Source organism: Bos taurus, chromosome 29 (assembly GCF_002263795.3).
Source record: "Bos taurus isolate L1 Dominette 01449 registration number 42190680 breed Hereford chromosome 29, ARS-UCD2.0, whole genome shotgun sequence".
NCBI classification, from domain to species: domain Eukaryota; kingdom Metazoa; phylum Chordata; class Mammalia; order Artiodactyla; family Bovidae; genus Bos; species Bos taurus.
Window position 1 is genome coordinate 26,252,671 of NC_037356.1, and position 24,519 is coordinate 26,277,189.

Here is a 24,519-nt window from a genome sequence, read left to right on the forward strand (position 1 = left end):
TTTTTCAGTTTTTGTTTCATTGTCTATTTCCTATAGCTGCCTTAAATTCTTTGTGGAATCAAGGAAATATATATTTTCGTATGAAGCACATGTACTCCTAACATTGGACACCAAGAGGGAGCTACCAGTTGACTGTTTCAAGCATCCATCTATAACCAGTTAGATGAGGTACCCTAAATCTCCCTGTGAGATACTTGAAGGCAGAAATCATGTCATACTGACCTCATAACCATAATACAGCAAGCAGAGTAGTAGTTTGCTAAATTAATAACCTGGTCTAAACTCCCTGTGTGGTATTTTAACAGTGGGACCAAATCAACTATTTGAGTTTATATTAATTGCTATAATACTTGCAGGGTGAAGATACCTCATTTAATTTTTTTAGGCCATAAAGTTTTATTTCTATTTTCCTTCTGATATACATTGATATTAATTGTAATGATTATATGTAAATGCATGAAGTTACTGAAGCAATATAAAGTGAATATGCTGATGTCTTAATGGAATAAAGCACAAGATGAAATTTCAATACTAGAAATCCCATTGTTTTATGAGAAGAATCATAAGCTCTGTATAAATGGACTATTATACATATTCTAATAAACCTGAAGCCAACTTTTACATTTATGACACATTTGTACAGGTTGAGCCCATTAGAATAGAGCTATAAGAGATTCCTAAAGGGGAGAAATTCTTTACCATTTCCTTTTTCTAGTCTTGAGAGACTGGAGTTATGTCATAGGTCCAATATTCTTTTTATTTTTTACAGATCAGGTGAGAATACTTTCAAAATATAAATATACAGCCTACTATCTTCTGTTCTCTAAAACACGGAACATTAAAAAGTTTTAAAATTTCAGGTCTTTTTGGACGTTCCAAAGTGTGCTTGCACTCTTCTTTAAAAGGGCCTCCTCCTCAGAATTCAAGTTAACTTTCACAACATCTGAGACACCATTTCGTCCCAAGACACAAGGGATACTGAGAAAGATTTCTTCTTTTATTCCATATGAGCCCTAAAAGGCAAAATTAGGTTATTATTCAGTAATGTGATATGGAAAAGCTGCTACGCAAGAGAGCTTCAGAATTAGAATATACAGAGAGAATATGGAACTCAAGAAGAGTCACTGAGGGCAGTGGAGAGCATACCACCAAAAGCATCCTAATGTCTTAAGACCATGTAAGAACTTGTGTTTAATGACACAAAGAACATTCCAGAGGACTTCAAAGGAACAAAGAAAGGCATTGTCTACTTTACCCCTAACCTTTGTCATATTTCTGTCTAAGCGAAAGGATGTCATGCAGTCTGATGAAGGACTATGCAGCCTGTGAGATCTAGCAGGCTGTGTTTGTTTTTTGGTGTAAAATAAGAGAACAGTGAAGGCGGAAGTAGCTAGAAAAGCTCTGCTCTGCATAATCTCTATACCAGGGGATGCCATTAAGTTTGGACAACAGGTGCTAACAGGTGGCTTCTCAAGTTTCCAGAGGTAGAGCCTAAGGGTACAAGGTCCTCTCACATGCCCAGCAGGGTTTATGTAATCTCCCTGCCAGTCACTAATGGAATGCACCCCTGCCCTCTTGGCTGGCACCTGACTTCTATCCAGGTCCTTCAATGATGGACAGGGCCATGGAATAGGTGCAGCCATGGCCACCACCCTATCCTGGGGCCATGGAACCTTCCATCAGCAACCCTGATGTTCCCTCCAACCCTGGAGCTGAAGCCAAGGCCATAGAGGCAGCTGCCAGAGCCTATTACAACCTGGGTAACTCACACAATGCCTACATGACCACACACCAGCCTCCACCTCCTCCCTGGAAGATAAGAAGACTCAGTAGATCTCACACCTCTGCCTCCCACTACCCATTGCATTTTCCTACCTCACCCCTTGGGGTTGAACATAGGGTTGGAGGCGGCAATGGGAAGGTCTTGCTCTTCCTCCAAATCTGACTGTTAAGTTACCAGGAACTAGCACAGAGCAAGGGAAGAGGCTCCTTGACTCTGGAGTGGTGCCTCCCAGCTTCCCCTGATAGCTCAGAGTCTACTGGCACTACTCAACCAAGCCTCCCTCTCACCATCTCTGGGGCTCTCCTCAGGAGCTCAGTGTTCCTGTTTTATTCTAGTGGCCCACAGAAGGACTCCCTATCCATCTCCTCCACTGCAGTCCAACTCCCTCATTTTGGTAGCCACGTGATACTCAACCTCATGATTTCCTCAGACTAGTTACATGTCTTCTCCTGGCAGGGTTCCCCACCAGGCTCTACTCACATTCACTTCACTCTGGTCTATGCCTAGCCACGGAAGGCCACTGGCCCACCAGACTGCCAGCGCACATTCCCTTCCCAGTCACATTCCAGCTCCAGTTACACTTACCTCCTCCCACTTCCCTTTCCTGTCCGTGGTCCTTCTGGTGCTACCTCTGTGTAGCACAATGCCTTTTGGAGCTTGAACATGAGCTGCAGGGGTTGGTTGGGTGGCATCAGGAAAAAGGCTAGTGTGGCTGGAGCAGAAGCCATTCTCCTTCCCTGCTAGTGATTCAGGAATTTGTTCCCTCTACTTTCACTGTCTCTCTTCCTATAGAAGGGGCTTCTTAGAACTGGAAATGCATGTCCATCCCACTTGGGGGCTGCTGGATGGACTGGAAATAAGGGCCCTACCCTGACCTATCCCTGTGTGCTGACCATGACCTGCTGCCAGCCCCTCAGTCTACCCTCTTTCCCTTTAAGCATCATGCCTGGCTGGCAATATGACCCCTGGATGCACTGAAATTTGCTTCCTTTTCTCCTAGACTGGCCATGAAGTGAGGAAATGGTTATTTAAAGAGAATTCTCTATTTATTGACCAAAAAAAGTCAAGTTAATATAATAAATAAACTCTATTGCCAACTTTATTTGCTGAAAATGTGAATAAAAATGAACTGGGAAAAAAGAATAACAGCATACAAGTGATTCTGCTCTTAATGTCAAATGTTTAAGTATTTCCTATAAAATATAACTCATCTATTGATTTGTTCAGTAGTGACTAAGAAATTCCCAAATTACTCAATCTTTTTTGAGGAGCCTTCATTTGATACCTAACTCTTCTTCAGGAGCCCTCTAGAGGTAATTGCTTATTCTCCCAGAGCCCCTTGTATCCTCAAAAGAGGAACAGTGTGTGGAATCACTCCCATCTCTTCCAAATTATTAATCCCTTGCCCTCTTAAAAAAATTCCCCCTACTTTTTGAGGCTCATCTTATTTAGCTCTTCTCTTTCTAATCACCATCTCCAAACCTATTGAGTATTTCATGTTATTCATAAAAGACTCTAACACCTAATAATCTTCCCTCTCAGTTTCTGCCCTTATCCTTGGTGATGTCATTGTCCATGTGGATAAATCAACCAATTCCCTTTCTTTCCAGTTCCTTGTCTTCTTTCTTTAGTTCATGAGACCCTCTCTTCCCACCCCAAGTATCCCACTCTGAACTTTGTTATGAGATTCTTCCAACTTAAGATTCATTTCTTGGGTCCATTCTGTAACCCTTTTGCCATACTCTAAGACCCTTTGCCTATTTTAATTTTTAGCTTTTATAAATATTTCTTAAATCTTTATTAATCATTTTATTTTGTAATTTATTCATTTGTATGTATATAATATTTAAGGGCAAAGGTCTTGAACTTGACAGTGACCCTTTAGTAGAAGGTCAAACTCATTTTTAACGTGTAGAAACCAAAACTACCTATATCTATCTCAGTCTTCCTCTCTCTCCTTAACACTCCTGAAATAAAACCCAAACCCCAATGAATTCAGCTATTTCTCCATTCCTACACTCAGATCCCTAGAGAAAAATGACACAACAAAGTTGTTAATATGTTAAAATTAATGCTTTTCAATCTCAAATGAGTCCACTTGATAGAAATTCTGCCTTGATTCTGTTAACTTCTATTTCTTATTATCTACAACGGTGATTTCAAATCTTCTCAAACATCTGACTTTTCTCTATCTCCCTTGACTTGTAGCAGATGATTTTGTCTCCTTTCACTAAAAAGATAGACATCATCAGATGCTTCTAATGCCAAACTTACAAATCTGTGATTCACTGTTTTCTTTGTTCAGTTCAGTTCAGTCGCTCAGTTGTGTCCGACTCTGTGACCCCATGAATCGCAGCACGCCAGGCCTCCCTGTCCATCACCAACTCCCGGAGTTCACTCAGACTCACGTCCATTGATTCAGTGATGCCATCCAGCCATCTCATCCTCTATCGTCCCTGTCTCCTCCTGCCCCCAATCCCTCCCAGCATCAGAGTCTTTTCCAATGAGTCAACTCTTCGCATGAGGTGGCCAAAGTACTGGAGTTTCAGCTTTAGCATCATTCCTTCCAAAGAAATCCCAGGGCTGATCTCCTTCAGAATGGACTGGTTGGATCTCTTTGCAGTCCAAGGGACTCTCAAGAGTCTTCTCCAACACCACAGTTCAAAAGCATCATTTCTTTGGCGCTCAGCCTTCACAGTCCAACTCTCACATCCATTCTATTAAAACAGATATCTATTCCTCCTCATTCCTAGGTCTAATATCCTCACAAATGCTCTGCTTATTAACCAACACTCTCTCTGCTTATTATTTCTATCTCCAATATCTTCTTTACGTCTTATCTTTTAAAAGAAAAAAACTTGCCTTGCCCTGATTTTCCTCCCCAATTACTGCTCTATTTTCACAGTCACTTACGTCTAAAGAGCTGTTTACACTGGCTTTTGGGCTTCCCTGGTAGCTCAGATGGTAAAGAATCTGCCTGCAATGCAGGAGATCTGGGTTCAATCCCTGGGTCAGGAAGATCCCCTGAAGAAAGGAATGGCTGCCCACTCCAGTATTCTTGCCTGGAGAATTTCATGGGCAGAGGAGCCTGGCAGGCAACAGTCCATGGGGTCGCAAAGAGTTGGACATGACTGAGTTACTTCCACACTGGCTTTAATTTCCCCAGCTACTTAAGAGGTTCTGTCAGGTGGAAATGATTTTGCCTCCCAAGGGACATTTGGTAATATCTGGAGACATTTTTGATTGTCAAAATTGATATGTACTGGCATCTAATGAGTAGAGGCCAGGGATGCTGCTAACATCCCACAACACAAAAGTCATCCTGAACAATGAAGAATTACCTGGTCCGAAAGTCAATACTGCCAAAGTTAAGACGACCCTGGTGTTCTCCAATCAGACTTTTTCATTCCTATTACTTTATTAAACATCTCCTGCTAAGGCTTTCAATGACATATGTGACTGTATCTTCCTTGCATTTTCAAACCCTCTTTTTACATGACTTCACATCAATCAACAACAGAAAACCAATCCTTTCATCTTTAAGGCATCCTCCTTTCACTTGCTTACCATGGTTTTGTGTTCTCTTGGTTTCTCTTTTAACTCTGGCCACCACTTAGTCAGCTCCGTGGACTCATACTATAAACTCAGCTTTCAAAACTGAAATTCCTCAAGACTCAATCGGTCTTGTCACTTTATACTCTCTCCTTAGGCAAGCTCATTGAAATTCATGATTTCAGTTACCATGTGTAAGGGATATCTATTGTCTTTGCCTGTCAAGTATCTCTTTATCTTTTTTTTTTTTAGCACAGAACCTCTCTTTTCCTTTCAGTAACTTCCTCTCCCTAACCGACAAGTATCATGGGAATGGACAAGTAATCCCCAAAAAGCCAATTATCAAGAAATTAATATGGGCAATGGAGAGGCAGGGTACTGCTACTGTCGGCTCTAAGCATGCCATCTTTGTTGTTCTATGAAAAATGTCCACAGGATATTAATGCCAACAAGAGTGAAAAGATGAGCAAAGATTGTTTCGAGAAAAAAATAGCTTTGAGATTGAGATTGAGAGAAAAAATAGCTCTAATGATACAATTTGAGCATGTGGTTCAGGCCTCCTTGGCATTTCTGTTACATGAGTCAACATATCTTCTTTTGCCTAAGCTAGTTTGAGTTGGCTTCTGTTGCTTACCGTTTTCATGCTGATGATGCTCACATTTATAACTGCAACCCAAAACTCTTTCATGAATTCCAGAAGCTTGTACCCAACTGCCTGTTTTTTCAGACATTACAAAGGCACCTCAAATTCAATTTCTCCCTAATTGCAAACATGATCTTCAAATCTGATTCTCTTTGAATATGCCTTCCCTCAGTGGATTATACTACCATTTAACTGTGCAAAACAGAAATCTAAAAATGACCTTTGTCTCCCTCATTTGCCACCTCACTCCATTACCAAGACCTATGAATTTTACCTCTTAAACACAATGTATCTCAAATTTGTCCCCATCTGTTCATCTCTGCTGCTGCTGCTGCTGCTTAAGTCACTTCAGTCGTGTCCGACTCTCTGCGACCCCATAGATGGCAGCCCACCAGGCTCCCCCGTCTCTGGGATTCTCCAGGCAAGAACACTGGAGTGGGTTGCCATTTCCTTCTCTAATGCATGAAAGTGAAAAGTGAAAGTGAAGTCGCTCAGTGGTGTTTGACTCTAGTGACCCCATGGACTGCAGCCTCCCAGGCTCCTCCGTCCATGGGATTTTCCAGGCAAAAGAACTGGAGTTGGGGTGCCATTGCCTTCTCCGCTCTTCATGTCTACTGCTACTTTTTTCTGTAATACACAGCCTCTTCCCAAGTTTACCCACCTATACTCTTGTCCCCTTCAAATTTGTTCTGTCTATCACAACCCCAGGAATCTTTTTAACAACAAAAACAAAGACTGTAAAACCAGTTCCTTTCTTAAGTTCTTTGGTAGATTTCCATAGCTCTTATGGTAAGGACCCAAACACCTTTATAATATTTATAAGACTTTCAGTGGCCCAACCTGCCTACTTCCCCCAGCCTTATCATACACCTCCCTATGTTCCCTTTGCTCTGTGCATTTCAATAACTGACCTTTTTTTTCCTTCCAGATTCTCAAGTGTCCTCTTTTTATATCTACCTCAGGTCCCCTTCACATGTGTTCCTCCCTCTGCTTGGAATATTAGTCCAGCCTTCCAAATTAACTCCTACTCATTATTCAGATTAGGTCACATTTTACTTCCTTAGAAAAGCTTGCCTGCCTGTACCAAGAATGCCCCCTCCCCAGAGCAGTTAAATTCTTTTCTTGTATACTCTAAGAACTTCATAGTTTGTCATCATGGCACTTAACAAAATGTGTTATTATTTGCTTTTGTAACTGTTTTATTAAGTTGCTATCTTTCATTAAACTCTATAAGGTCAGGGTTTCTGACTGTTTTGTTCACCAATATATTCTCAACATTTTGTGTAATGACTGGCACATAGTAAGGACTCAGCATTATTAAAAGAATGATAAGTGAAGATTCTATTTAAGCCTACCTTCACCATAGTGGATACTGGATGCACTCTCCTAAGATTTTTCAAAATTGATTTTACCAGATCTGTCACAGACAGTCCAATACCCCAAGAGGTATACCCCTTCAGCTTGATAATCTCATAGGCACTACAGTTGTGGAAAGTAAGAAAATCAAATTCATGAGAATTGATTCAGAGAGAACATATTTTTCAAGCATCCATTCTAAAGCAACCTATATGTCAATAACACTCTTAAAATTTTCTTAGAGATCTCTTCTTGAAATTATCTCTGAATAGGCAATAAAAATTTCTATATTATTCTCATAAACTTCATTATTCACTGTAAGTAGTAATTTATCTTTTGTTTACCATAAAGGCAGAGAACTAGGTCATTTGTGCCACTCGAAATGAAACTTAGCTTCAAATTTTTGTATTTTTGCTTAAATATCCAAACATAGAATCTGATCACCTTGAAAGCATATATATCTTGCTGACCACATAAAATTTTTAAGGTGTCAATGTAACTTTAAACTTTATATAATTTTAAGTTACATACTTTCCCTAAGGATATATTATTAAACCAATAATATATTAAAGCATGGGGAAATGTTTTGATATTTTGTCAAAGGAAAATAGCATAATCCTAAATATTATGTAATTTCTTATCTCAGGCTTGTAAAAAACATAATGTACTTTTATAGGAACTTTAGAATTAAATCAATCCACCAAATTATTACATGATTATTTTTGAGTAACAGGCTTACAGGTGACCTCTTCTTTATGCTTATGAATTTTCTTATTTTCTGTAATAAATATGTATTTTATTTTTGCATTGCCACCAATAGCAATCTTGAGTTTGGATTGACAGTAAAACTTAAAGGACAAAGACGTTTTAACTTAGCTCGGATTTTATATATTTTTGAGAAAAGGATCCAGGACAAGAAACACAGAACGTACAGCATCATTATTTGTATCAGGGGTTCTTGCAACCACCTAGGCACAGTTTCAAGGCTCCAGGACTGCACACAACACACTCAGTAGCAAATGTATCAACTCAACATGGACTATACTTATTGTGGTGTCCTGTGATTTGACTATCAATCCAAAACCAGGGCACTATTAGAGGCCGTGAAGATTGGTATCAAAATTAAGATTAACTTTCAGACTCTCAATATAACCAAGACTTTGTGGGGTAAGTAAAAAAAAAAAGGAAAGGAAGTTTAGCCTAGTGACTGACTGACTGGTGGTGTTTAAAGCTGAAGAAAGCTATGCCTTAGGTAACTGAGAACAAATCTTAATAGTGGAATCTGGAGAAGAGGGTTCAGAAGAAAATGGCTAAGAACATAATCCTTTAGTTGTTGTTAACCTTCCTAATGAAATTAAAACTGCTGATATAAAAGGGAGAATCAAGAAAAAGCAGTTTTAAGGCAGGTATTTTAAGACAAAAACTGACTCATATTGTAAAGTAAATGCTCCATTCAGAAACTGGAAGGACATCCTATCAAATCATGTTGTCACTCCCCTGCAATTGTTAGTTAGGCACTGAAAAATTAGAGTTGAGTAATGTAAGAGTTGAGTTGTTTTAAGGAAAGTACTAGCAGTATCCTGAGGAGTCTTTATAACTATAGACCCTCTGCTAAATGAAAAAGGGGTAAATAATTTAATTTTGGACACTGCATGGTTAAGGACTAACTGGAATGAGTATTGATCTGTAATGTGTTGCAGTATTTGGTATTCAGATCACACAGGACTTCAGTGGAAAATGTGATCTTAATCACTATTCCCTTACAGCAACAGTGTTTCAAATGAAAAAGAAACTAACAGTCCCTGTAGAACAATTATCAGGGACTGGGCAGACAAAAGTCCAACAATGCAACATCCCTATAAAGATGGGTTACTCCGTGACGTCTGGAAACCAGTCTTGGCTAAAACACGTTCCTTAGTGTCTAGGTTATAGTTGTCCTGCCAGATCAGATAGATTCCTGCATTTACTGGGAAACAGCTCCCAATAGCCCCTATAATGGGAAATATATAGTAGACAGGGGAAAGGGACATTTTTGTTGAGAATGATATGAAGTGATTCTGTAATATTAACATACATTTCATTTGGTAGGCATTAATTTAATCTCTTATCCAAAGCTATATGGCATAACAAATGTTTGTAGGTCCTCTTAAGAAAATTTAAGTAAATAAAACATACCACTAACAACCATCAAAGAAAAGATATTTTTTGGATATTAACCTGAAATTTCCAATTGATGTGGGAATAGTTTGACCAGAAGAGGAAATAAGTTTGGTTCAGAGAAACTGAACACATAATTAAATGCAGCTATCAAATAACTTTAATAAGGTACAAATGATGGTAAAAGGAAAAATAAGATAGTACAATTAATTAAGAATTATCAAAACATCTGGTGAGGGATTTTGGTTACCTATTTGATCTTATACATTCTGGTGATTATAGGTATAAAAAGCTTGTTTTTTTCTATGTATAAAATATTAGGACATGTTTGTCATAAGAATTATGAGCAATATATAACACAAAGATAATCACCCAGGTCATGATGAGATATCAAGGTAAATGTAAGAGTATCTGGAAAGATGGCTTTGAGTATGCTTTTTCACAAAACAGTTGTCTAGGTTTAAAAACCTAGGTGGCTCAGATAGTAAAGAATCTGCCTGCAGTGTGGGAGACTCGGGTTTGATCCCTGGGTTGGGAAGATCCCCTGGAGAAGGGAATGACTACCCACTCTAGTATTCTTGCCTGGAGAATTTCATGGACCAGAGGAGCCTGGAGGGCTACAGTACATGGGGTCACAAGGAGTTGGACACAACTGAGCAACTTTCACCTTCAAGTACTGGAGGGTTCTAGGAAGATGGAGAGTAGGGAGCACCAGGAATCTATCTCTCCACCTAGACAATAAATGCAATGCCAGATTCTGTTTGATATAACTTTTGGGGAAACTCTGGAGTCTTCTGAAAGCTCAAAACTTCCAAGGGAAGGCTTGTATATTAAATTGTGGTTAATTTCAGCTCTTAGCACAGTAGCAGCTGTTCACATGTACCCAAAGCAGCTTGTGCACAGCCTGTGAAAAGGACTCTTTTCTTCAAATATCGGAGATCTGTTTTCTAATGAATGATTACTGCTTCTGATAACAAAGGTGGAGACAAAGAGGGCAAAGCCATTACTGTTTCATCTCCCCACAACTATTGCAAGCTTCTCCCCTTTTTATTCAGGTGGCCTCTAGGGAATGTAAAGAGCAAGTACCCTTTTCCTCTTCCCTTAATATTTCTTGTTTCCACTTAGGAGCCAGACACTGAAGACCAGAATATACAAAAGCAATTGCATATTTTGAGGAAATTAGAAAGTAACCACCTATGTGCACAGGCTTAGAAACAACATCAAAGACCATAAGATTACAACTCAGGCTGGTCCTTGGCACAAAAACAGCTTTCAACAATCAAAAACAAAAGCAATACCAACAAGAACAAAAACTCAGCAAACCCTGGGGACCGGATAGATTCTGATTTCTAAAGTTGCCACATTATTAGATTAAAACATCCAGTTTTCAACAACAAAAAAATCACAAGGTATACAAAGATACATGAAAGTACAGCCCATTCAAAGGAAAAAATGAATCAACAGAAACTGTCCCTGGAGGAAAAAAACTGATGGCAGATATACTGGACAAAGACTTTAAAACAACTGTCTTAAAGACGCTCAAAAAACTAAAGGAAGCTACAGTGAAAGTCAAGAAAATGATGAGTGAACAACATGGAAATACCAAAAAAGAAACATAAAACCTAAAAATAAACCCTAGGCCCCAAATCCTAGAGCTGAAAAGTACAATAAGTGAAATGAAAAAAAGAAATCACTAGATGGATTAAACAACAGATTTGAGCAGGCAGAAGACAGAATCAGCAAACTTAAAAGACAGGACAATGCAAATAACTGAGCCTGAGAAACAGAAAGAAAAAAGTTTGAAGAAAAGTGAAAAATAAGATCATCACCAGAAACTTTGGAAGCCAGAAAGTACTGGGCAGATATATTTAAACTGATAAAAAAGAAAACAAATGTCAATCGAGAATCTTACATCTGGCAAAACTATTTTTTAAAAGTGAGGGAAAAATTAAGACATTGCGAAAGAAATAAAAGCAAAGGGAGTTCATCGCCACTAAACCTGCCCTGCAAGAATTAGTCAAGGCAGTCCTGCAGGGTGAAATAAACAGTAATTTTAAGTCATGTGAAAAAATAAAGATCTCAATAAAGGTAAATGCATGGATATTTATAAAAGCTAGTAATATGGTAACAATAATTTCTACTTCCACTTTTTGTTTTCTGCATAATTTTAGAAACTAATACATTTAAAAGAACAATTGGTCAAAAAGGTAGTATCACTGTGACTTTGATATGTAACTCTCATTTTCAAATTTAAGAAATTGCATTTAAAAGAATTATTAATTTATATTTTTGGGCAAACAGTGTATAAAGATGCAATTTTATGATATTAACAATCAAAAGGGGTGAGGATGGAACTATGAAGTAGCAGAGGTTTTGTACATTACTGAAGTTAAGCTGGTAGAAATTCAGTTAAAAGTATTATAACTTTAGGGTGCTAAAGGTAATCCCCCATGGCAACCAGAATAAAAACAGCTATAAGAAATAGCTGTAGGATATATACAAAAGAAAATAAGAAAGAAATTTAAATATTCCACTATGAAAAGTAAACACAAAACAGTAATACAGGAAATGAGGAACAAAAACTCTAGGGCATATAGAAAACAAAGAGCACAATGACAGAAGCCACTCCTTATCAGTAACTACTTTAAATGTAAATGAATTAAACTCTCCAAGCAAAAGAGATTGACAGAATGGATAAAAACACATGAACCAAGTACAAGCTATCACATGAAACTTATTTAAAAGTAAGTAAAACCAAAGACACAAATAGATTAAAAGATATTTTATACAAATAGTAACCAAAAGAGAGCAGGGGTGGCTATACTAATGTCAGACAAAACAGACTTTAAATCAAAGAGTTTACAATAGACAAATGACATTATATACTAACCAGAGGTTCAAGAAAATAAAACAATAATTATATAAACATATATGCATCTAATAGCAAACCATCAAAATACATGAAACAAATACTGAAGATATTAGGAAGAAATAGACAGTTCTACAAGAATAATTGAAGACTTCAATACCCCACTCTCAATCAGAAAGTAAGGAAAGAAACTGAGAATTCAACACAATAGACCAACTAGATCTAGCAGAACACTTTACTCAACAACAACAGTATCTGTGTTCTCAAGTATACATGGGATATTTTCTAGAGTAGACTAAATGTTATGCCACAAATTAAGTCTCAATAGATTTAGTTCTTTTCAGTTTTGAAGAATATTCATTTATTTGGCTGCACCGGGTCTTAGTTGTGGCACATGGATCTTCAATCTTCATTGTGCATGCAGGACCCTTTAGTTACAGCATGTGAACTCTTAGTGGCAGAATGTGGGATCTAGTTCCCTGACCAGGGATCAAACCTGAGCACCCTGCATTGGGAGCATGGAGTCTTAGACACTGGACCACTAGGGAAATCGCTAGTCTCAGCAGATTTAATAAGACAGGCATCATAGTATACTCTCTGACACAACAGGGGAATTTAGAAATCAATAACACAAGTAAAACTGAAAAATTCACAAATTTGCGGAAATTAAAAAGCACACTATAACAACCCAATGGGTCAAAAAGAAATCACAATAGAAATTAGGAAATATTTAAGAGATGAATGGAAATGAAAACATAAGATAAAACTTATTAGACAAAGAAAGCAGTGCTAAAGGGAAACTTATAGCCAGCCATATATGCTTACACTAAAAAGCAAGAAAGATGTCAAATCAACAATCTAACATTACAACTTAAGGAACTAGGAAAAGAAGAACACATTAAACCCAAATCTAGCAGATGGAAGTAAATAGTACAGATTAGAGTGGAAATAACAAAATAAAGAATGGAAAAACAATAAAAAAAAATCAAGTTTTTTGAAAAGGTCAACAAAATTGACAACTTTTAGCTAGATGGATTAAGAAGAAAGAGAGAAGACTCAAATTACTAAAATCAGAAATGAAAGTGAAGACATTATTATTAACTCTAAGCATTACACAGATACCAAAGAAAGACAAAGTCACTATTTTTTTTTAAATTAAAATAGTTAAAAAGTGGCGGCGGTGGGGGGCAGACGGGGGAGAAAGAGAGAAAAGAAAAAACTACAGACCGTTATCCCTTACAAACAGTGAAGCAAAAATCCTGAACAAAATACTAGCAAACTGAATTCAACAGTATTTAATGGATTATACACCATGACTCAGTCCTAGGAAGCAAAGATGGTTCAACATACCAAAATCCACCAATGTAATATATCACAGTAAGAGAATAAAAGAGGAAAACCACATTGTCATTACAATCGACACAGAGAAATTATTTGATAAAATTTATAACACTTTTTCATGATAAAAACACCTTAGAAGCCAGGAGTAGAAAAAATTACCTCAACATAATAAAAGCCGTATATGAAAAGCCCATAGTGAAAGTTATACCCAATGGTTAAAAACTAAAAGCTTTTCCTTTAAGATCAAGAATAAGGCAAAGATGCTCACTTTTGCCAGTTCCATTCATCACAACATTGTAAGTTCTAACCAGAAAATTAGATAAGAAAGACAAATAAAAGGCATTCAAATTTGGAAAGGAAGCAATAAAAGTACCTCTACTTATAGATGACATGATCTTATATACAAAAACCATGAAGATTCCATACACACAACAACAGCAACAAAAAAACTTTTAATAAATGAATTCAGGAAAGTAGCAGGGAGAAGGCAATGGCACCCCACTCTAGTACTTTTGTCTGGAAAATCCCATGGACGGAGGAGCCTGGTAGGCTACAGTCCATGGGGTCGCTAAGAGTCAGACACGACTAAGCGACTTCACTTTCACTCTTCACTTTCATGCATTGGAGAAGGGAATGGCAACCCTCTCCAGTGTTCTTGCCTGGAGAATCCCAGGGATGGGGAGCCTAGTGGGCTGCTGTCTTTGGGGTCACACAGAGTCGGACACGACTGAAGCGACTTAGCAGCAGCAGCAGCAGCAGCAGGTAGAGTCAACATTAAAATACTGCATTCCTATTTAATGACAATGAACAAGCTAAAAAGGAAATTAGTAAAACAATCCCATTTACAATAGCACCAAAAAAAGAGTACTTCAGAATTAACCAAGCAGGTAAAAGACTTGAACAGTGAAAACCACAAAACACTGATGAAAGAAATTAAAGAAGACATAAATAAATGGAAACACGACCTATGTTTATGAATTGGAGACAATATATTTTTTTAATTTATTTATTTTAATTGGAGGTTAATTACTTTGGAGACTTAATATATTAAGATGCTAATACTACCCTAGACCATCTACAGATTTAGTGAAATTCCCATAAAATTCCCAAGGATAGATTTTGCAGAAGTTGAACAACTCACCCTAAAATTCATATGGAATCTCAAGAGATTCGGAATAGCTAAAACAACCTTGAAAGCTGAAGGACTCACACTTTCTGACCTCAAAACTTACTAAACTATAAAACTACAGTAATCAAAATTGCATGGTACTGGCATCAACATAAACATATAGACCAGTGAGATAGAATAGAAAGCTCAGAAGTAAACCTCCATATCTGAAAATCTGTTCAACTGGTTTTCAAAAATTGTGCCAACATCACTGAATGGGAATAGGGCGGTCATTTCAACCAACGATTCTGGGGAAACTGGATATCCACATGCAAAAGATTAAAATTGGACCCTTTCCTAAAACTATTTACAAAAACGAATTCAAGATAATCAAAGATCTGAATATAAGACCTAAAACTATGATACTCTTACATGAAAACACAGGGCAAAACTTCATAACATTGCACCTGGCAATTTCTTGGAATAGAACACAAAAGGCAACAAAAGAAAAAACAGACAAAAGGACTTTATGAAAATTTCTAAGTTTTGTACATCAAAAGACACTATGACTAGGGTTTTAAAAAAGAACCTATGGAATGGAAGAAAATATTTGTAAATTGTCTGATGAGAGATTAATATCCAGAATACAGTAAGGACTCTTAAAACTCAACAACCAACAAAAAATCCAATTCAAATCTAGGCAAAAGACTTGAATAGACATTTCTCCAAATAAGATATACAGACGGCCAAATAGCACAGGACAAAATGCTCAGCATCACTAATCAAGGAAATGCAAATCAAAACTACAATAAGATACCATCTCACATCCATTAGGATGGCCACTGTCAAAGAGAAAATAACAAGTGTTGGTGAGGATGTGGAGAAATTGGAACTTCTCTACAGTATTGATGGGAATGTAAAATGGTATAGCCACTGTGGAAAACAGTATGGTGGTTCCTCAAAACAAAGGGCAAAGGGAGAAGAGGGCATCAGAGACACTTGGACAGCATCACCGATGCAATGGACATGAACTTGGGCAAACTCCAGGAGATGGTGAGGGACAGGGAGGCCTGGTGTGCTGCAGTTCATGGGGTTGCAAAGAGTCGGACACAACTGGGCGACTGAACAACAGCAGGAGCAATTTCACTTATGGGTATATACCCAAAAGAACTGAAAACAGAGTCTCAAAGAGATCTGTACATGCATATTCACAGCAGCATTATTCACAATAGCTAAAGCATGGAAGCCAACCAAGAATCCATCAAGAGATGAATGAATAAGCAATATGTGGTATGTTTACATACAACAGAATATTATTCAGTCTTAAAATGTAAGGAAACTCTGACATATACTATAATATGGATGAACCTTAAGGACATTATGCTAAGCAAAATAAACTAGTCACTAAGAGACAAATACTGAAGGATTCCACCTATATGATATACTTAGTCAAAATCATAGAAACAGAAAGTACTTACTGTCTTCTTTTCTGCTTGAAAAATGTCCTCCAAAAGAAAGCTATGCATTATGTGAGTCCAACTTTGGGAATTTTCAGAATGTTATTTACCTCACAAAAAGCAAAAATCAACTTTTATACTTTTTGTCTGTAAAATATGTTGTTACAACTGATTATTAAGGTACTAAGAAAGCGAATAACTAATGTTACCTTCCAACAACTTCCTTATGGATATTTTTCCAAGAGTCCTTGTCTGAATCACTTCCTAACTTAGGGTCTAGACTCTTCAGAGCAACACCAGCAACATTTACTCCACTCCATAAAGGCACTAAAAGAAATAAATCTCATAAGGAACCGTTCTTCCCAATACTTCAGTTGTTTAAGTGCAGTGGATTTTTTTTACCCAGGTGTTGGCTTTATCATATTTTATTAATTTATACATACATGGTAAGTTTAGTGTGGTTTTTAAGAATAAAGTTAGGTTCCTACCTTACACCATATATAAAAATAAGTTTCAAATAGACAAAAGAGAGAAATGTAAAAACTAAAATTATAAAGTATCATAAAATATGCAGTAGAATTTATTTGTAATTTGTGGTAAGGAGGCATGTTAAAGCAAGATACAAATATAGAATACACAAAGAAAATAATCTATAAGAAATTACAAAATATTATAAGAGGGCAAACAGCAATAAATTAATATCATACTATTAAACCATACAGAGTTTTTAAAAAATAAAATCATGGAATATTAAATGGGAGAAATTAAAACATATCTGGAAAATTATTTTTAATGATTATTGTCTTTTAAGCTAAGACAATAACAGAAGCCAAAAGGTGCCAAATTAAGGCACTGGTCAAAAAATTGTGTTTAAATCAAATAAAAAATACTTATTATACTATGACCATTGAAGTATGAAGAAAAGAGAAGTACTTACTTATTAAATGTTTTGAACAAATGGATGATTGAATAAAAGAATAAATGGTGCCTATTCTCAATGGATCTACTGGCATTATGGAAAGAAGACTGATACACATCACAGAATTAGAGAGCATTATAAGCATGAAGTTCTAATTGTGTAGCAGAGATTAAATGTTTAAGTTAGGAAAAGAGCCAAGACATATGACCTAAGTAATAGTTTAAATCACACATTAAAAATTTTTATTTCTGTGTAAAGTCAGGGAAAAACAAATCTCAAGAGTCACAAAGTAGATTAATGGTTGCCTGTGGTTAGGGCAGGGCGTGAGTGCAGGAATGGGAGTTCTTGGGGGTGATGCAAATTTTCTACTATTAGACTGTGGTGATGGTTGCACAACTTTGTGAATAAAAATGCAGTGAATTACACACTTTAAATGGGTAAAATTTATGGGATGTGTATTATATCTTAATAATTCTGTCCTTAAAACCACAATGAAAGTGCTCCAGACCAAAAAAAAAAAATTGAATTTTAAAATAGCTATATGCTCTATGCACTATTTTGTGTGAGGTAGCTAAATCAATGCCACAAAAGACTGAAAGTTAAGGAAAACAAACAGTAAAATGCCAACACTTTAAGGACAATAAGCATTATTAAAGATGAGAAGTGCGATTATATAATTGTAATGAGTTTACACTTACCACTAGAATCACCATGTTCACCAATAATCCAACCATGGCAGCTGGAGGGATGTACACCTAACTTCTGTCCAATTAGGTAACGGAAACGGGCAGAGTCTAGATTACAACCACTTCCAATTACACGAGTTGCAGGTAAACCACTTAACTTCCAGACAACGTATGTCAAAATATCCACTAGGAAGAAAAATTTCTTGTTAGAGAAAGATTCATAGTAACTTCTTCTTACAATTTGATTTTCTGAATAGACAGATCAATTGACTTAGAGTCAAATATAGATTCATTAGAGTTCAAAATGAAGCAAGTCAACAAAGAAAAAAAGATAATCTCTCAGATGGGTTTTAAAAGATTAAATGATTCACCATCAGAATTTTAAAATGAAAGATTCTTTTTTGAAATAACATATATGCCTCTGTATATTTAATGATCGGTGAATGATCTCTTTAAGATCACCTAGATTTTTCCTCTCCATCACCACGGCCTCATGTAAACTATCAGAGTCTCCTACTTAGAATAAAGCCACACGCATGCTTAGGATTGTATGCAGGTGTGTGCATGCTCAGGAAAAACAAGAGAAGATTGTAAACTTTAGCTCTGTCTAATCATGAGGTTCTATGAAAGCAGGAAGTAAAGGCAAAGGCACAGTTATAAACTGCCTGGCTAAGTATTGAAGGCATGCCCCAACTTGTACACAGAGCCCTGCAGCAAAGAGTGGGAGGTATCTTTTGGTTCCAAGAATTTAAGGAAAGTTTTGTCCAATCAATGGCAGATCACTAAACAGATGAAACATAAGACTTCTGGGTCCACATATAATAAAAAACACAGACTTCACAGAATTAACTCATAAAAGTCACAAAACAAACAACAAGCTGATGCAGAGCAAACGCTGAGAAGAAAGAATTTCATTTACAGAGTTTCCCTATTGTACTTTTTTAATGTTCAAGTTTCAACAAATTATGAGGCATGAAACAAAATAAGGAAATACATATCATACAAACAGAAAAAAACATCAACAGAAACTGTCCCTGAGAAAGCCCAGGCATTAAACAACTACCCTGTCTTCAAGTCCACTGATTCTTCCTTCTGCTTTCTCACTCTGCTATTGAGTCCCTCCAGTTAATGTTCATTTAACTTTTTAACTTCAGAATTTCTATTCTTTTTAAAAAAATAATATTTATCTATTTAGTAATATTCACCATTTGGTGAGAGATCAGACTAATTATTTCCTTTAGTTCTTTAGACATGCTTTGTTTTAGTTCGTTAACCACAGTTAAAATAGTTCATTTAAAATATCTGATAAATCTCTATTCAGTTACTCTGGCTAGAATTTCTAACATGATGCTAAACAGAAGTGGCAAAAGCAAGTCTCATTGCCTCATTCCTGGTCTTAGAAGTAAAATCATTCAGTCTAGTACCATCAAGTTAAGGCTAGCTGGGGTTTTTTCATAAATATTTTTTTATGAGGTTGAAGAAAATTCCTTTCATTCATGGGTTAGTAAATTATTTTTTAAAATCATAATTCAGTGTGGAATTTTGTTTACTGCCTTATCTGCATCTATTAGCCTTTTATCATTATATAATACTCTGGTCTGCAACAATAATTTTTGTGTTAAAGTCTAATTTATGTGATATCAGTATAGCAACTCCAGCTCTCTTTTAGCTCCTATTTGTATGCAATATCTTTTTCCATCATTTTATTTTCACTTTACTGTCTTTTTATTCTCTTTTGAATAAAATATTTTTTTCAATTTTTATTAGAGTATTCTGTGTGTGTGCTCAGTCCTGTCCAACTCTTTGCAAGCCCATGGACTGTAGCCTACACCAGGCTCCTTCTGTCCATGGAATTTTCCAGGCAATAACACTGGAGTGGGTTGTGATTCCCTTCTCTAGGGGATTTTCCTGACCCAGGGATTGAATCTGTTTCTCGTGTCTCCTACACTGGCAGGCAGATTCTTTACCACTCCACCACCTGGGAAGCCCCTTTTTGGAGTATAGCTGATTTACAATGTTTTGTCAGTTTCAGGTACACAGCAAAGTGAATCGGTTATACGTATATCCACTCCTGGTAGATCACTAAACAGATGAAACAGACTTCTGTGTCCATGTATAATAAAGAATACAGACTTGATAGAATTAACTCATAAAAGTCACACAAAACAATATATATATATGTACATATATCCACTCTTTTTAAGATTCTTTTCCTATATAGGCCATTATGGAGTACTGATTAGAGCTCCCTGTGCCATACATTAGTGCTTATTAGTTGTCTATTTTATGTGTAGTAGTGTGCATACATAAATTCCAATCTCCCAATTTATCCTTCCCTCCCCCTCCCCTGGTAAACCGTAAGTTTGTTTTCTACATCCGTGACTATACTTGTTTTGTAAATAAGTTCATCTGTATATGATATGTTCATCTGTATATGATAAGTTCACAGCATATGATAGGCTTCCCTGGTGGCTCAGTGGTAAAGAATCCAGCTGCCAGTGCAGGAGACATGGGTTTGATCCCTAGGTTGGGAAGATCCCCTACAGAAGGAAATAGCAACCCACTCCTTTATTCTTACCTGGGAAATCCCATGGACAGAGAAGCCTGGCAGGCTACAGTCCAAGAGGTCACACAAGAGCTGGACACAACTTAGTGACTAAACAACAATGCATAAAATTTACATGTCAATTATATACCAATAATTCTGGGAAAAACAAAAGTATTGTGTACTTTGGATGGGTGTGGTTTATCATCATAAATTTGCTAAATGACATTGTTTTAAAAAGAAAAAAAAAAAAGAAATGGTATGGAAAGATCAGTTTTCGTTCCAATATCAAAGAAAGGCAATGCCAAAGAATGTTCATACTACTGCACAATTGCACTCATCTCACACGCTAGCAAAATACTCAAAATTCTCCAAGCCAGGCTTCAACAAGTACATGAACCATGAACTTCCAGATGTTCTAGCTGGATTCAGAAAAGGCAGAGGAACCAGGGATCAAATTGCCAACATCCACTGGATCATTGAAAAATCGAGAGTTCCAGAAAAACATCTACTTTTGATTTATTGACTATGCCAAAGCCTTTGACTGTGTGGATCACAACAAACTGTGGAAAATTCTTAAAGAGATGGGAATATCAGACCACCTGACCTGTCTCCTGGGAAATCTGTACGCAGGTCAAGAAGCAACAGTTAGCACTGTACATGGAACAACAAGACGGGTTCCAAATCGGAAAAGGAGTACGTCAAGGCTGTATATTGTCACCCTGCTTATTTAATTTACATGCAGAGTATATCATGCGAAATGCCGGGTTAGATGAAACACAAGCTGGAATCAAGATTTCCGGGAGAAATATCAAGAACCTCAGATACGCAGATGACACCAACCTTAAGGCAGAAAGCGAAGAAGAACTAAAGAGCCTCTTGATGAAAATGAAAGAGGAGAGTAAAAAGGCTGGCTTAAAACTCAACATTAGGAAAACTAAGATCATGGCATCCGGTCCCATCACTTCATGGCAGATAGATGGGGAAACAATGCAAACAGGGAGAGACCTTATTATTTGGGGCTCCAAAATCACTGCAGATGGTGATTGCAGCCATGAAATTAAAAGATGCTTGCTTCTTAGAAGAAAAGTTATGACCAACCTAGATAGCATATTAAAAAGCAGAGACATTACTTTGCCAACAAAGGTCTGTCTAGGCAAAGCTATGGTTTTTCCAGTAGTCATGTATGGATGTGAAAGTTGGACTATAAAAAAAGCTGAGTGCTAAAGAATTGATGCTTTTGAACTGTGGTGTTGGAGAAGACTCTTGAGAGTTCCTTGGACTGCAAGGAGATCCAACCAGTCCATCCCAAAGGAAATCAGTCCTGAATATTCATTGGAAGGACTGATGCTGAAGTTGAACCTCCAATACTTTGGCCACCTGATGTGAAGAACTGACTCATTGGAAAAGACCCTTGATGCTGGGAAGATTGAAGGCAGGAGGAAAAGGGGACGAAAGAAGATGAGATGGTTGGATACCATCACTGATGCGATAGACTTGAGTTTGAGTAAGCTCTGGGAGTTGCTGACAGATAGGGAGGCCTGGCGTACTACAGTCCGTGGGGTCGCAAAGAGTTGGACATGACGGAGTAACTGAACTGAATGGAAATATCATCCTTATGCAGTTAAAGGGAATAGAAAAGACTCACCTGGATTTGAAACAATAAGCATCTTACAGTCAGGACTATTTTGGACTATGGCAGGAATGACTGACTTCATGATATCCACATTACGTTGGACCAGGTTAAGGCGACTTTCTCCCTCTTGCTGCCGTGCACCTGCTGTAATAATAACTAATTTGGAATTTGCAGATACAGTGTAATCTAAAGAAAGAAACAAAAGAAAATATTTGGATCAAGACTGCCATGATCTCTGTGCCTTAATTCTTTAAAAGTCTATTGTATGGTGATGGTATTAAAGTACTTCACTACTGTCATGGCTCACACTTCCAAATGAACAGATTTTCCACACACTAATGTTATCTTAGTCACGTCTGACTCTTTGGGATCCTATGGACTATAGGTTGCCAGGCTCCTTTGTTCATGGAATCCTCCAGGCAAGAATACTAGAGTTGGTAGCCAATCCCTTCTCCAGGAGATCTTTCTGACGCAGGGATCAAATCTGCATATCTTGAATCATAGGTGGATTCTTTACTGTTTGAGCCACCAGGGAAGCCATGAAATTAAAAGACGTTTGCTCCTTGGAAGAAAAGTTATGACAAACCTAGACAATGTATTAAAAAGCAGACACATCACTTTGCTGACAAAGGTCCTTATAAGTCAAAGCTAGGGTTTTTCCAGTAGTCATGTTCTGATGTGAGAGTTGGACCATGAAGGCTGAGCCTTGACGAATTGATCCTTTAGAACTGTGGTGTTGGAGAAGACTCTTGAGAGTCCTTTTGAAAGCAAGGAGATCAAACCAGTCAATCCTAAAGGAAATTAACCCTGAATATTCATTGGAAGGACTGATGCTGAAGCTGAAGCTCCAATACACTGGTCACCTGATTATTAAGAGCTGACTCATTGGAAAAGACCCTGACGCTCAGAAAAATTGAGGGCAGGAGGAGAAGAGGGTGACAGAGGATGAGACAGTTGGAAGGCATCACTGACTCAATGGACATGGGTTTGAGCAAACTCAGGGAAATGGTGAAGAACAGGGAAGCCTGGCATGCTTGAGCCTGCTCATGGTGTCCATGAGGTTGCAAAGAGTGGGACACAACTGAGTGACTGAACAACAGTGTTACCCAGTATAACCTGAAGGAAATCTTGTCACTAATGATTTACCAATGTTCGCATGATTTAAAAAAACAAAATAATAGAACCTACCATCCCTTTTAGCCCACATTTCTATTTTTTATTAAAGCCTGAGGCAATGCAACTCAACTCTCTGGATTCTTAGAAATACCATATGAATCAGAGGTTTAGAATTCTGAGAATTTATGTGTGTTTGAGGATTCGAAGAGTGAGAATGTATAACGATTATTGTGAGGGGCTATGCTTAAGATCATAAAAAAGTTCTTCATTCACATAAGAAAATTAACCTTCTAAATCTGACGACCAGTTGTAAAATATTTCACTTATAAAGCCCAACAACACGATGTTCAGTATCCCATATTGGACTTTTAAAAAAAGTATTATAGGACTTCCTTGGTGGTCCAGTGGTTAAGAATCTGCATTCCTTGGGCTGCCACCCACGTCCCTTGGGGCTGTGCACCCACCACATAGGGACTAGGGTCCGGTGCAGAGTGCTTCATCCTGGAACGCAGTGTACAGCCCAGAAAGGAGGTTGCCCCCTCCCCTGACAAGCACAGCATGGTTCCTGGGAACCTGGTGCTAAACCATTACTAGAGGACCTGCTTCTGGGTCTGGGTTTCATACGTAGCAGAGCGGCTCCCTTACAGCAATCTACTGAAAGTCAGACCTCCACATAAGGGTTTAAAAAAAAAAAAAAGAATCCACGGTCCAATGCAGAAGAGTCAGGTTCCATCCCTGGTGTGGGAACTAAAACCCCATATGCCTGGGGCAACTAAGTTCAGACACACGTTAAAGATATCATTCCATTGTTTTCAGCTCTCACTGCTACTATTGATAAGTCAGTCTGCCTCCCCCTCCCTTTTCTGTAGGTAATTTGTTTTCTGATCATTTTAAAATTCTCTTTGTTTTTAATATTTTCTAATTTCACAAGACTGTGTCTAGATGGGGATTTTTATTTATCCGTCTTGAGATTATTTGGCTTGAATCCATGGGTTGTTTTTCATCAGTTCTCCAAAATGCTAAATCAAAATCTTTTCAAGTATTTCCTCTGCCTGATTCACTCTTCTAAGTAGTATTTTACACTGTCTCAGTCTATACGCCATGATTCTTAACCTGTCATATTTTCTCCTTCTTGCCATCTTCTGGGTAATTGCCTTAGATTCACCACTTGTTTCTTCAAATATGTCTGCTCTATTATTAAATTTATTAATTTTTTATTTCATTCCATTTCACATTCAGAAGTTATATTAATATCTGGTTATTTCTAAAAATCTGTTCTTTTTCTTATAGTTTCCTATCTTATCCTGATATTTTCAAGCTTGCACTTTATTCTTTAAATAATCACAGTTAA

The 24,519-nt window shown here is 37.4% G+C and overlaps 1 protein-coding gene and 1 pseudogene across 4 annotated transcripts in view; one reads left to right on the top strand and one right to left on the bottom strand.

Moving 5' to 3' along the window:
* Nucleotides 1-731: 731 nt before the first annotated feature.
* Nucleotides 732-24,519, bottom strand: part of LDHC (lactate dehydrogenase C) — a 33,021-nt gene continuing 9,233 nt past the window's right edge. The window contains exons 4-8 of one of the 4 annotated variants that reach the window (XM_024987232.2): nt 22,065-22,238; nt 17,884-18,057; nt 16,476-16,593; nt 7,334-7,457; nt 732-1,013 (exon numbers count right to left, since the gene is read on the bottom strand). In XM_024987232.2, the coding sequence (XP_024843000.1) occupies nt 849-1,013; nt 7,334-7,457; nt 16,476-16,593; nt 17,884-18,057; nt 22,065-22,238 (755 nt within the window). In that variant the 3' untranslated portion in view covers nt 732-848. The remainder of the gene's footprint in view (nt 1,014-7,333; nt 7,458-16,475; nt 16,594-17,883; nt 18,058-22,064; nt 22,239-24,519) is intronic. The other 3 variants (NM_001113249.1, XM_024987234.2, NM_001046422.2) reach the window with 3 other exon arrangements.
* LOC132344182 (WW domain-binding protein 2-like) lies at nt 1,013-15,370 on the top strand (annotated as a pseudogene).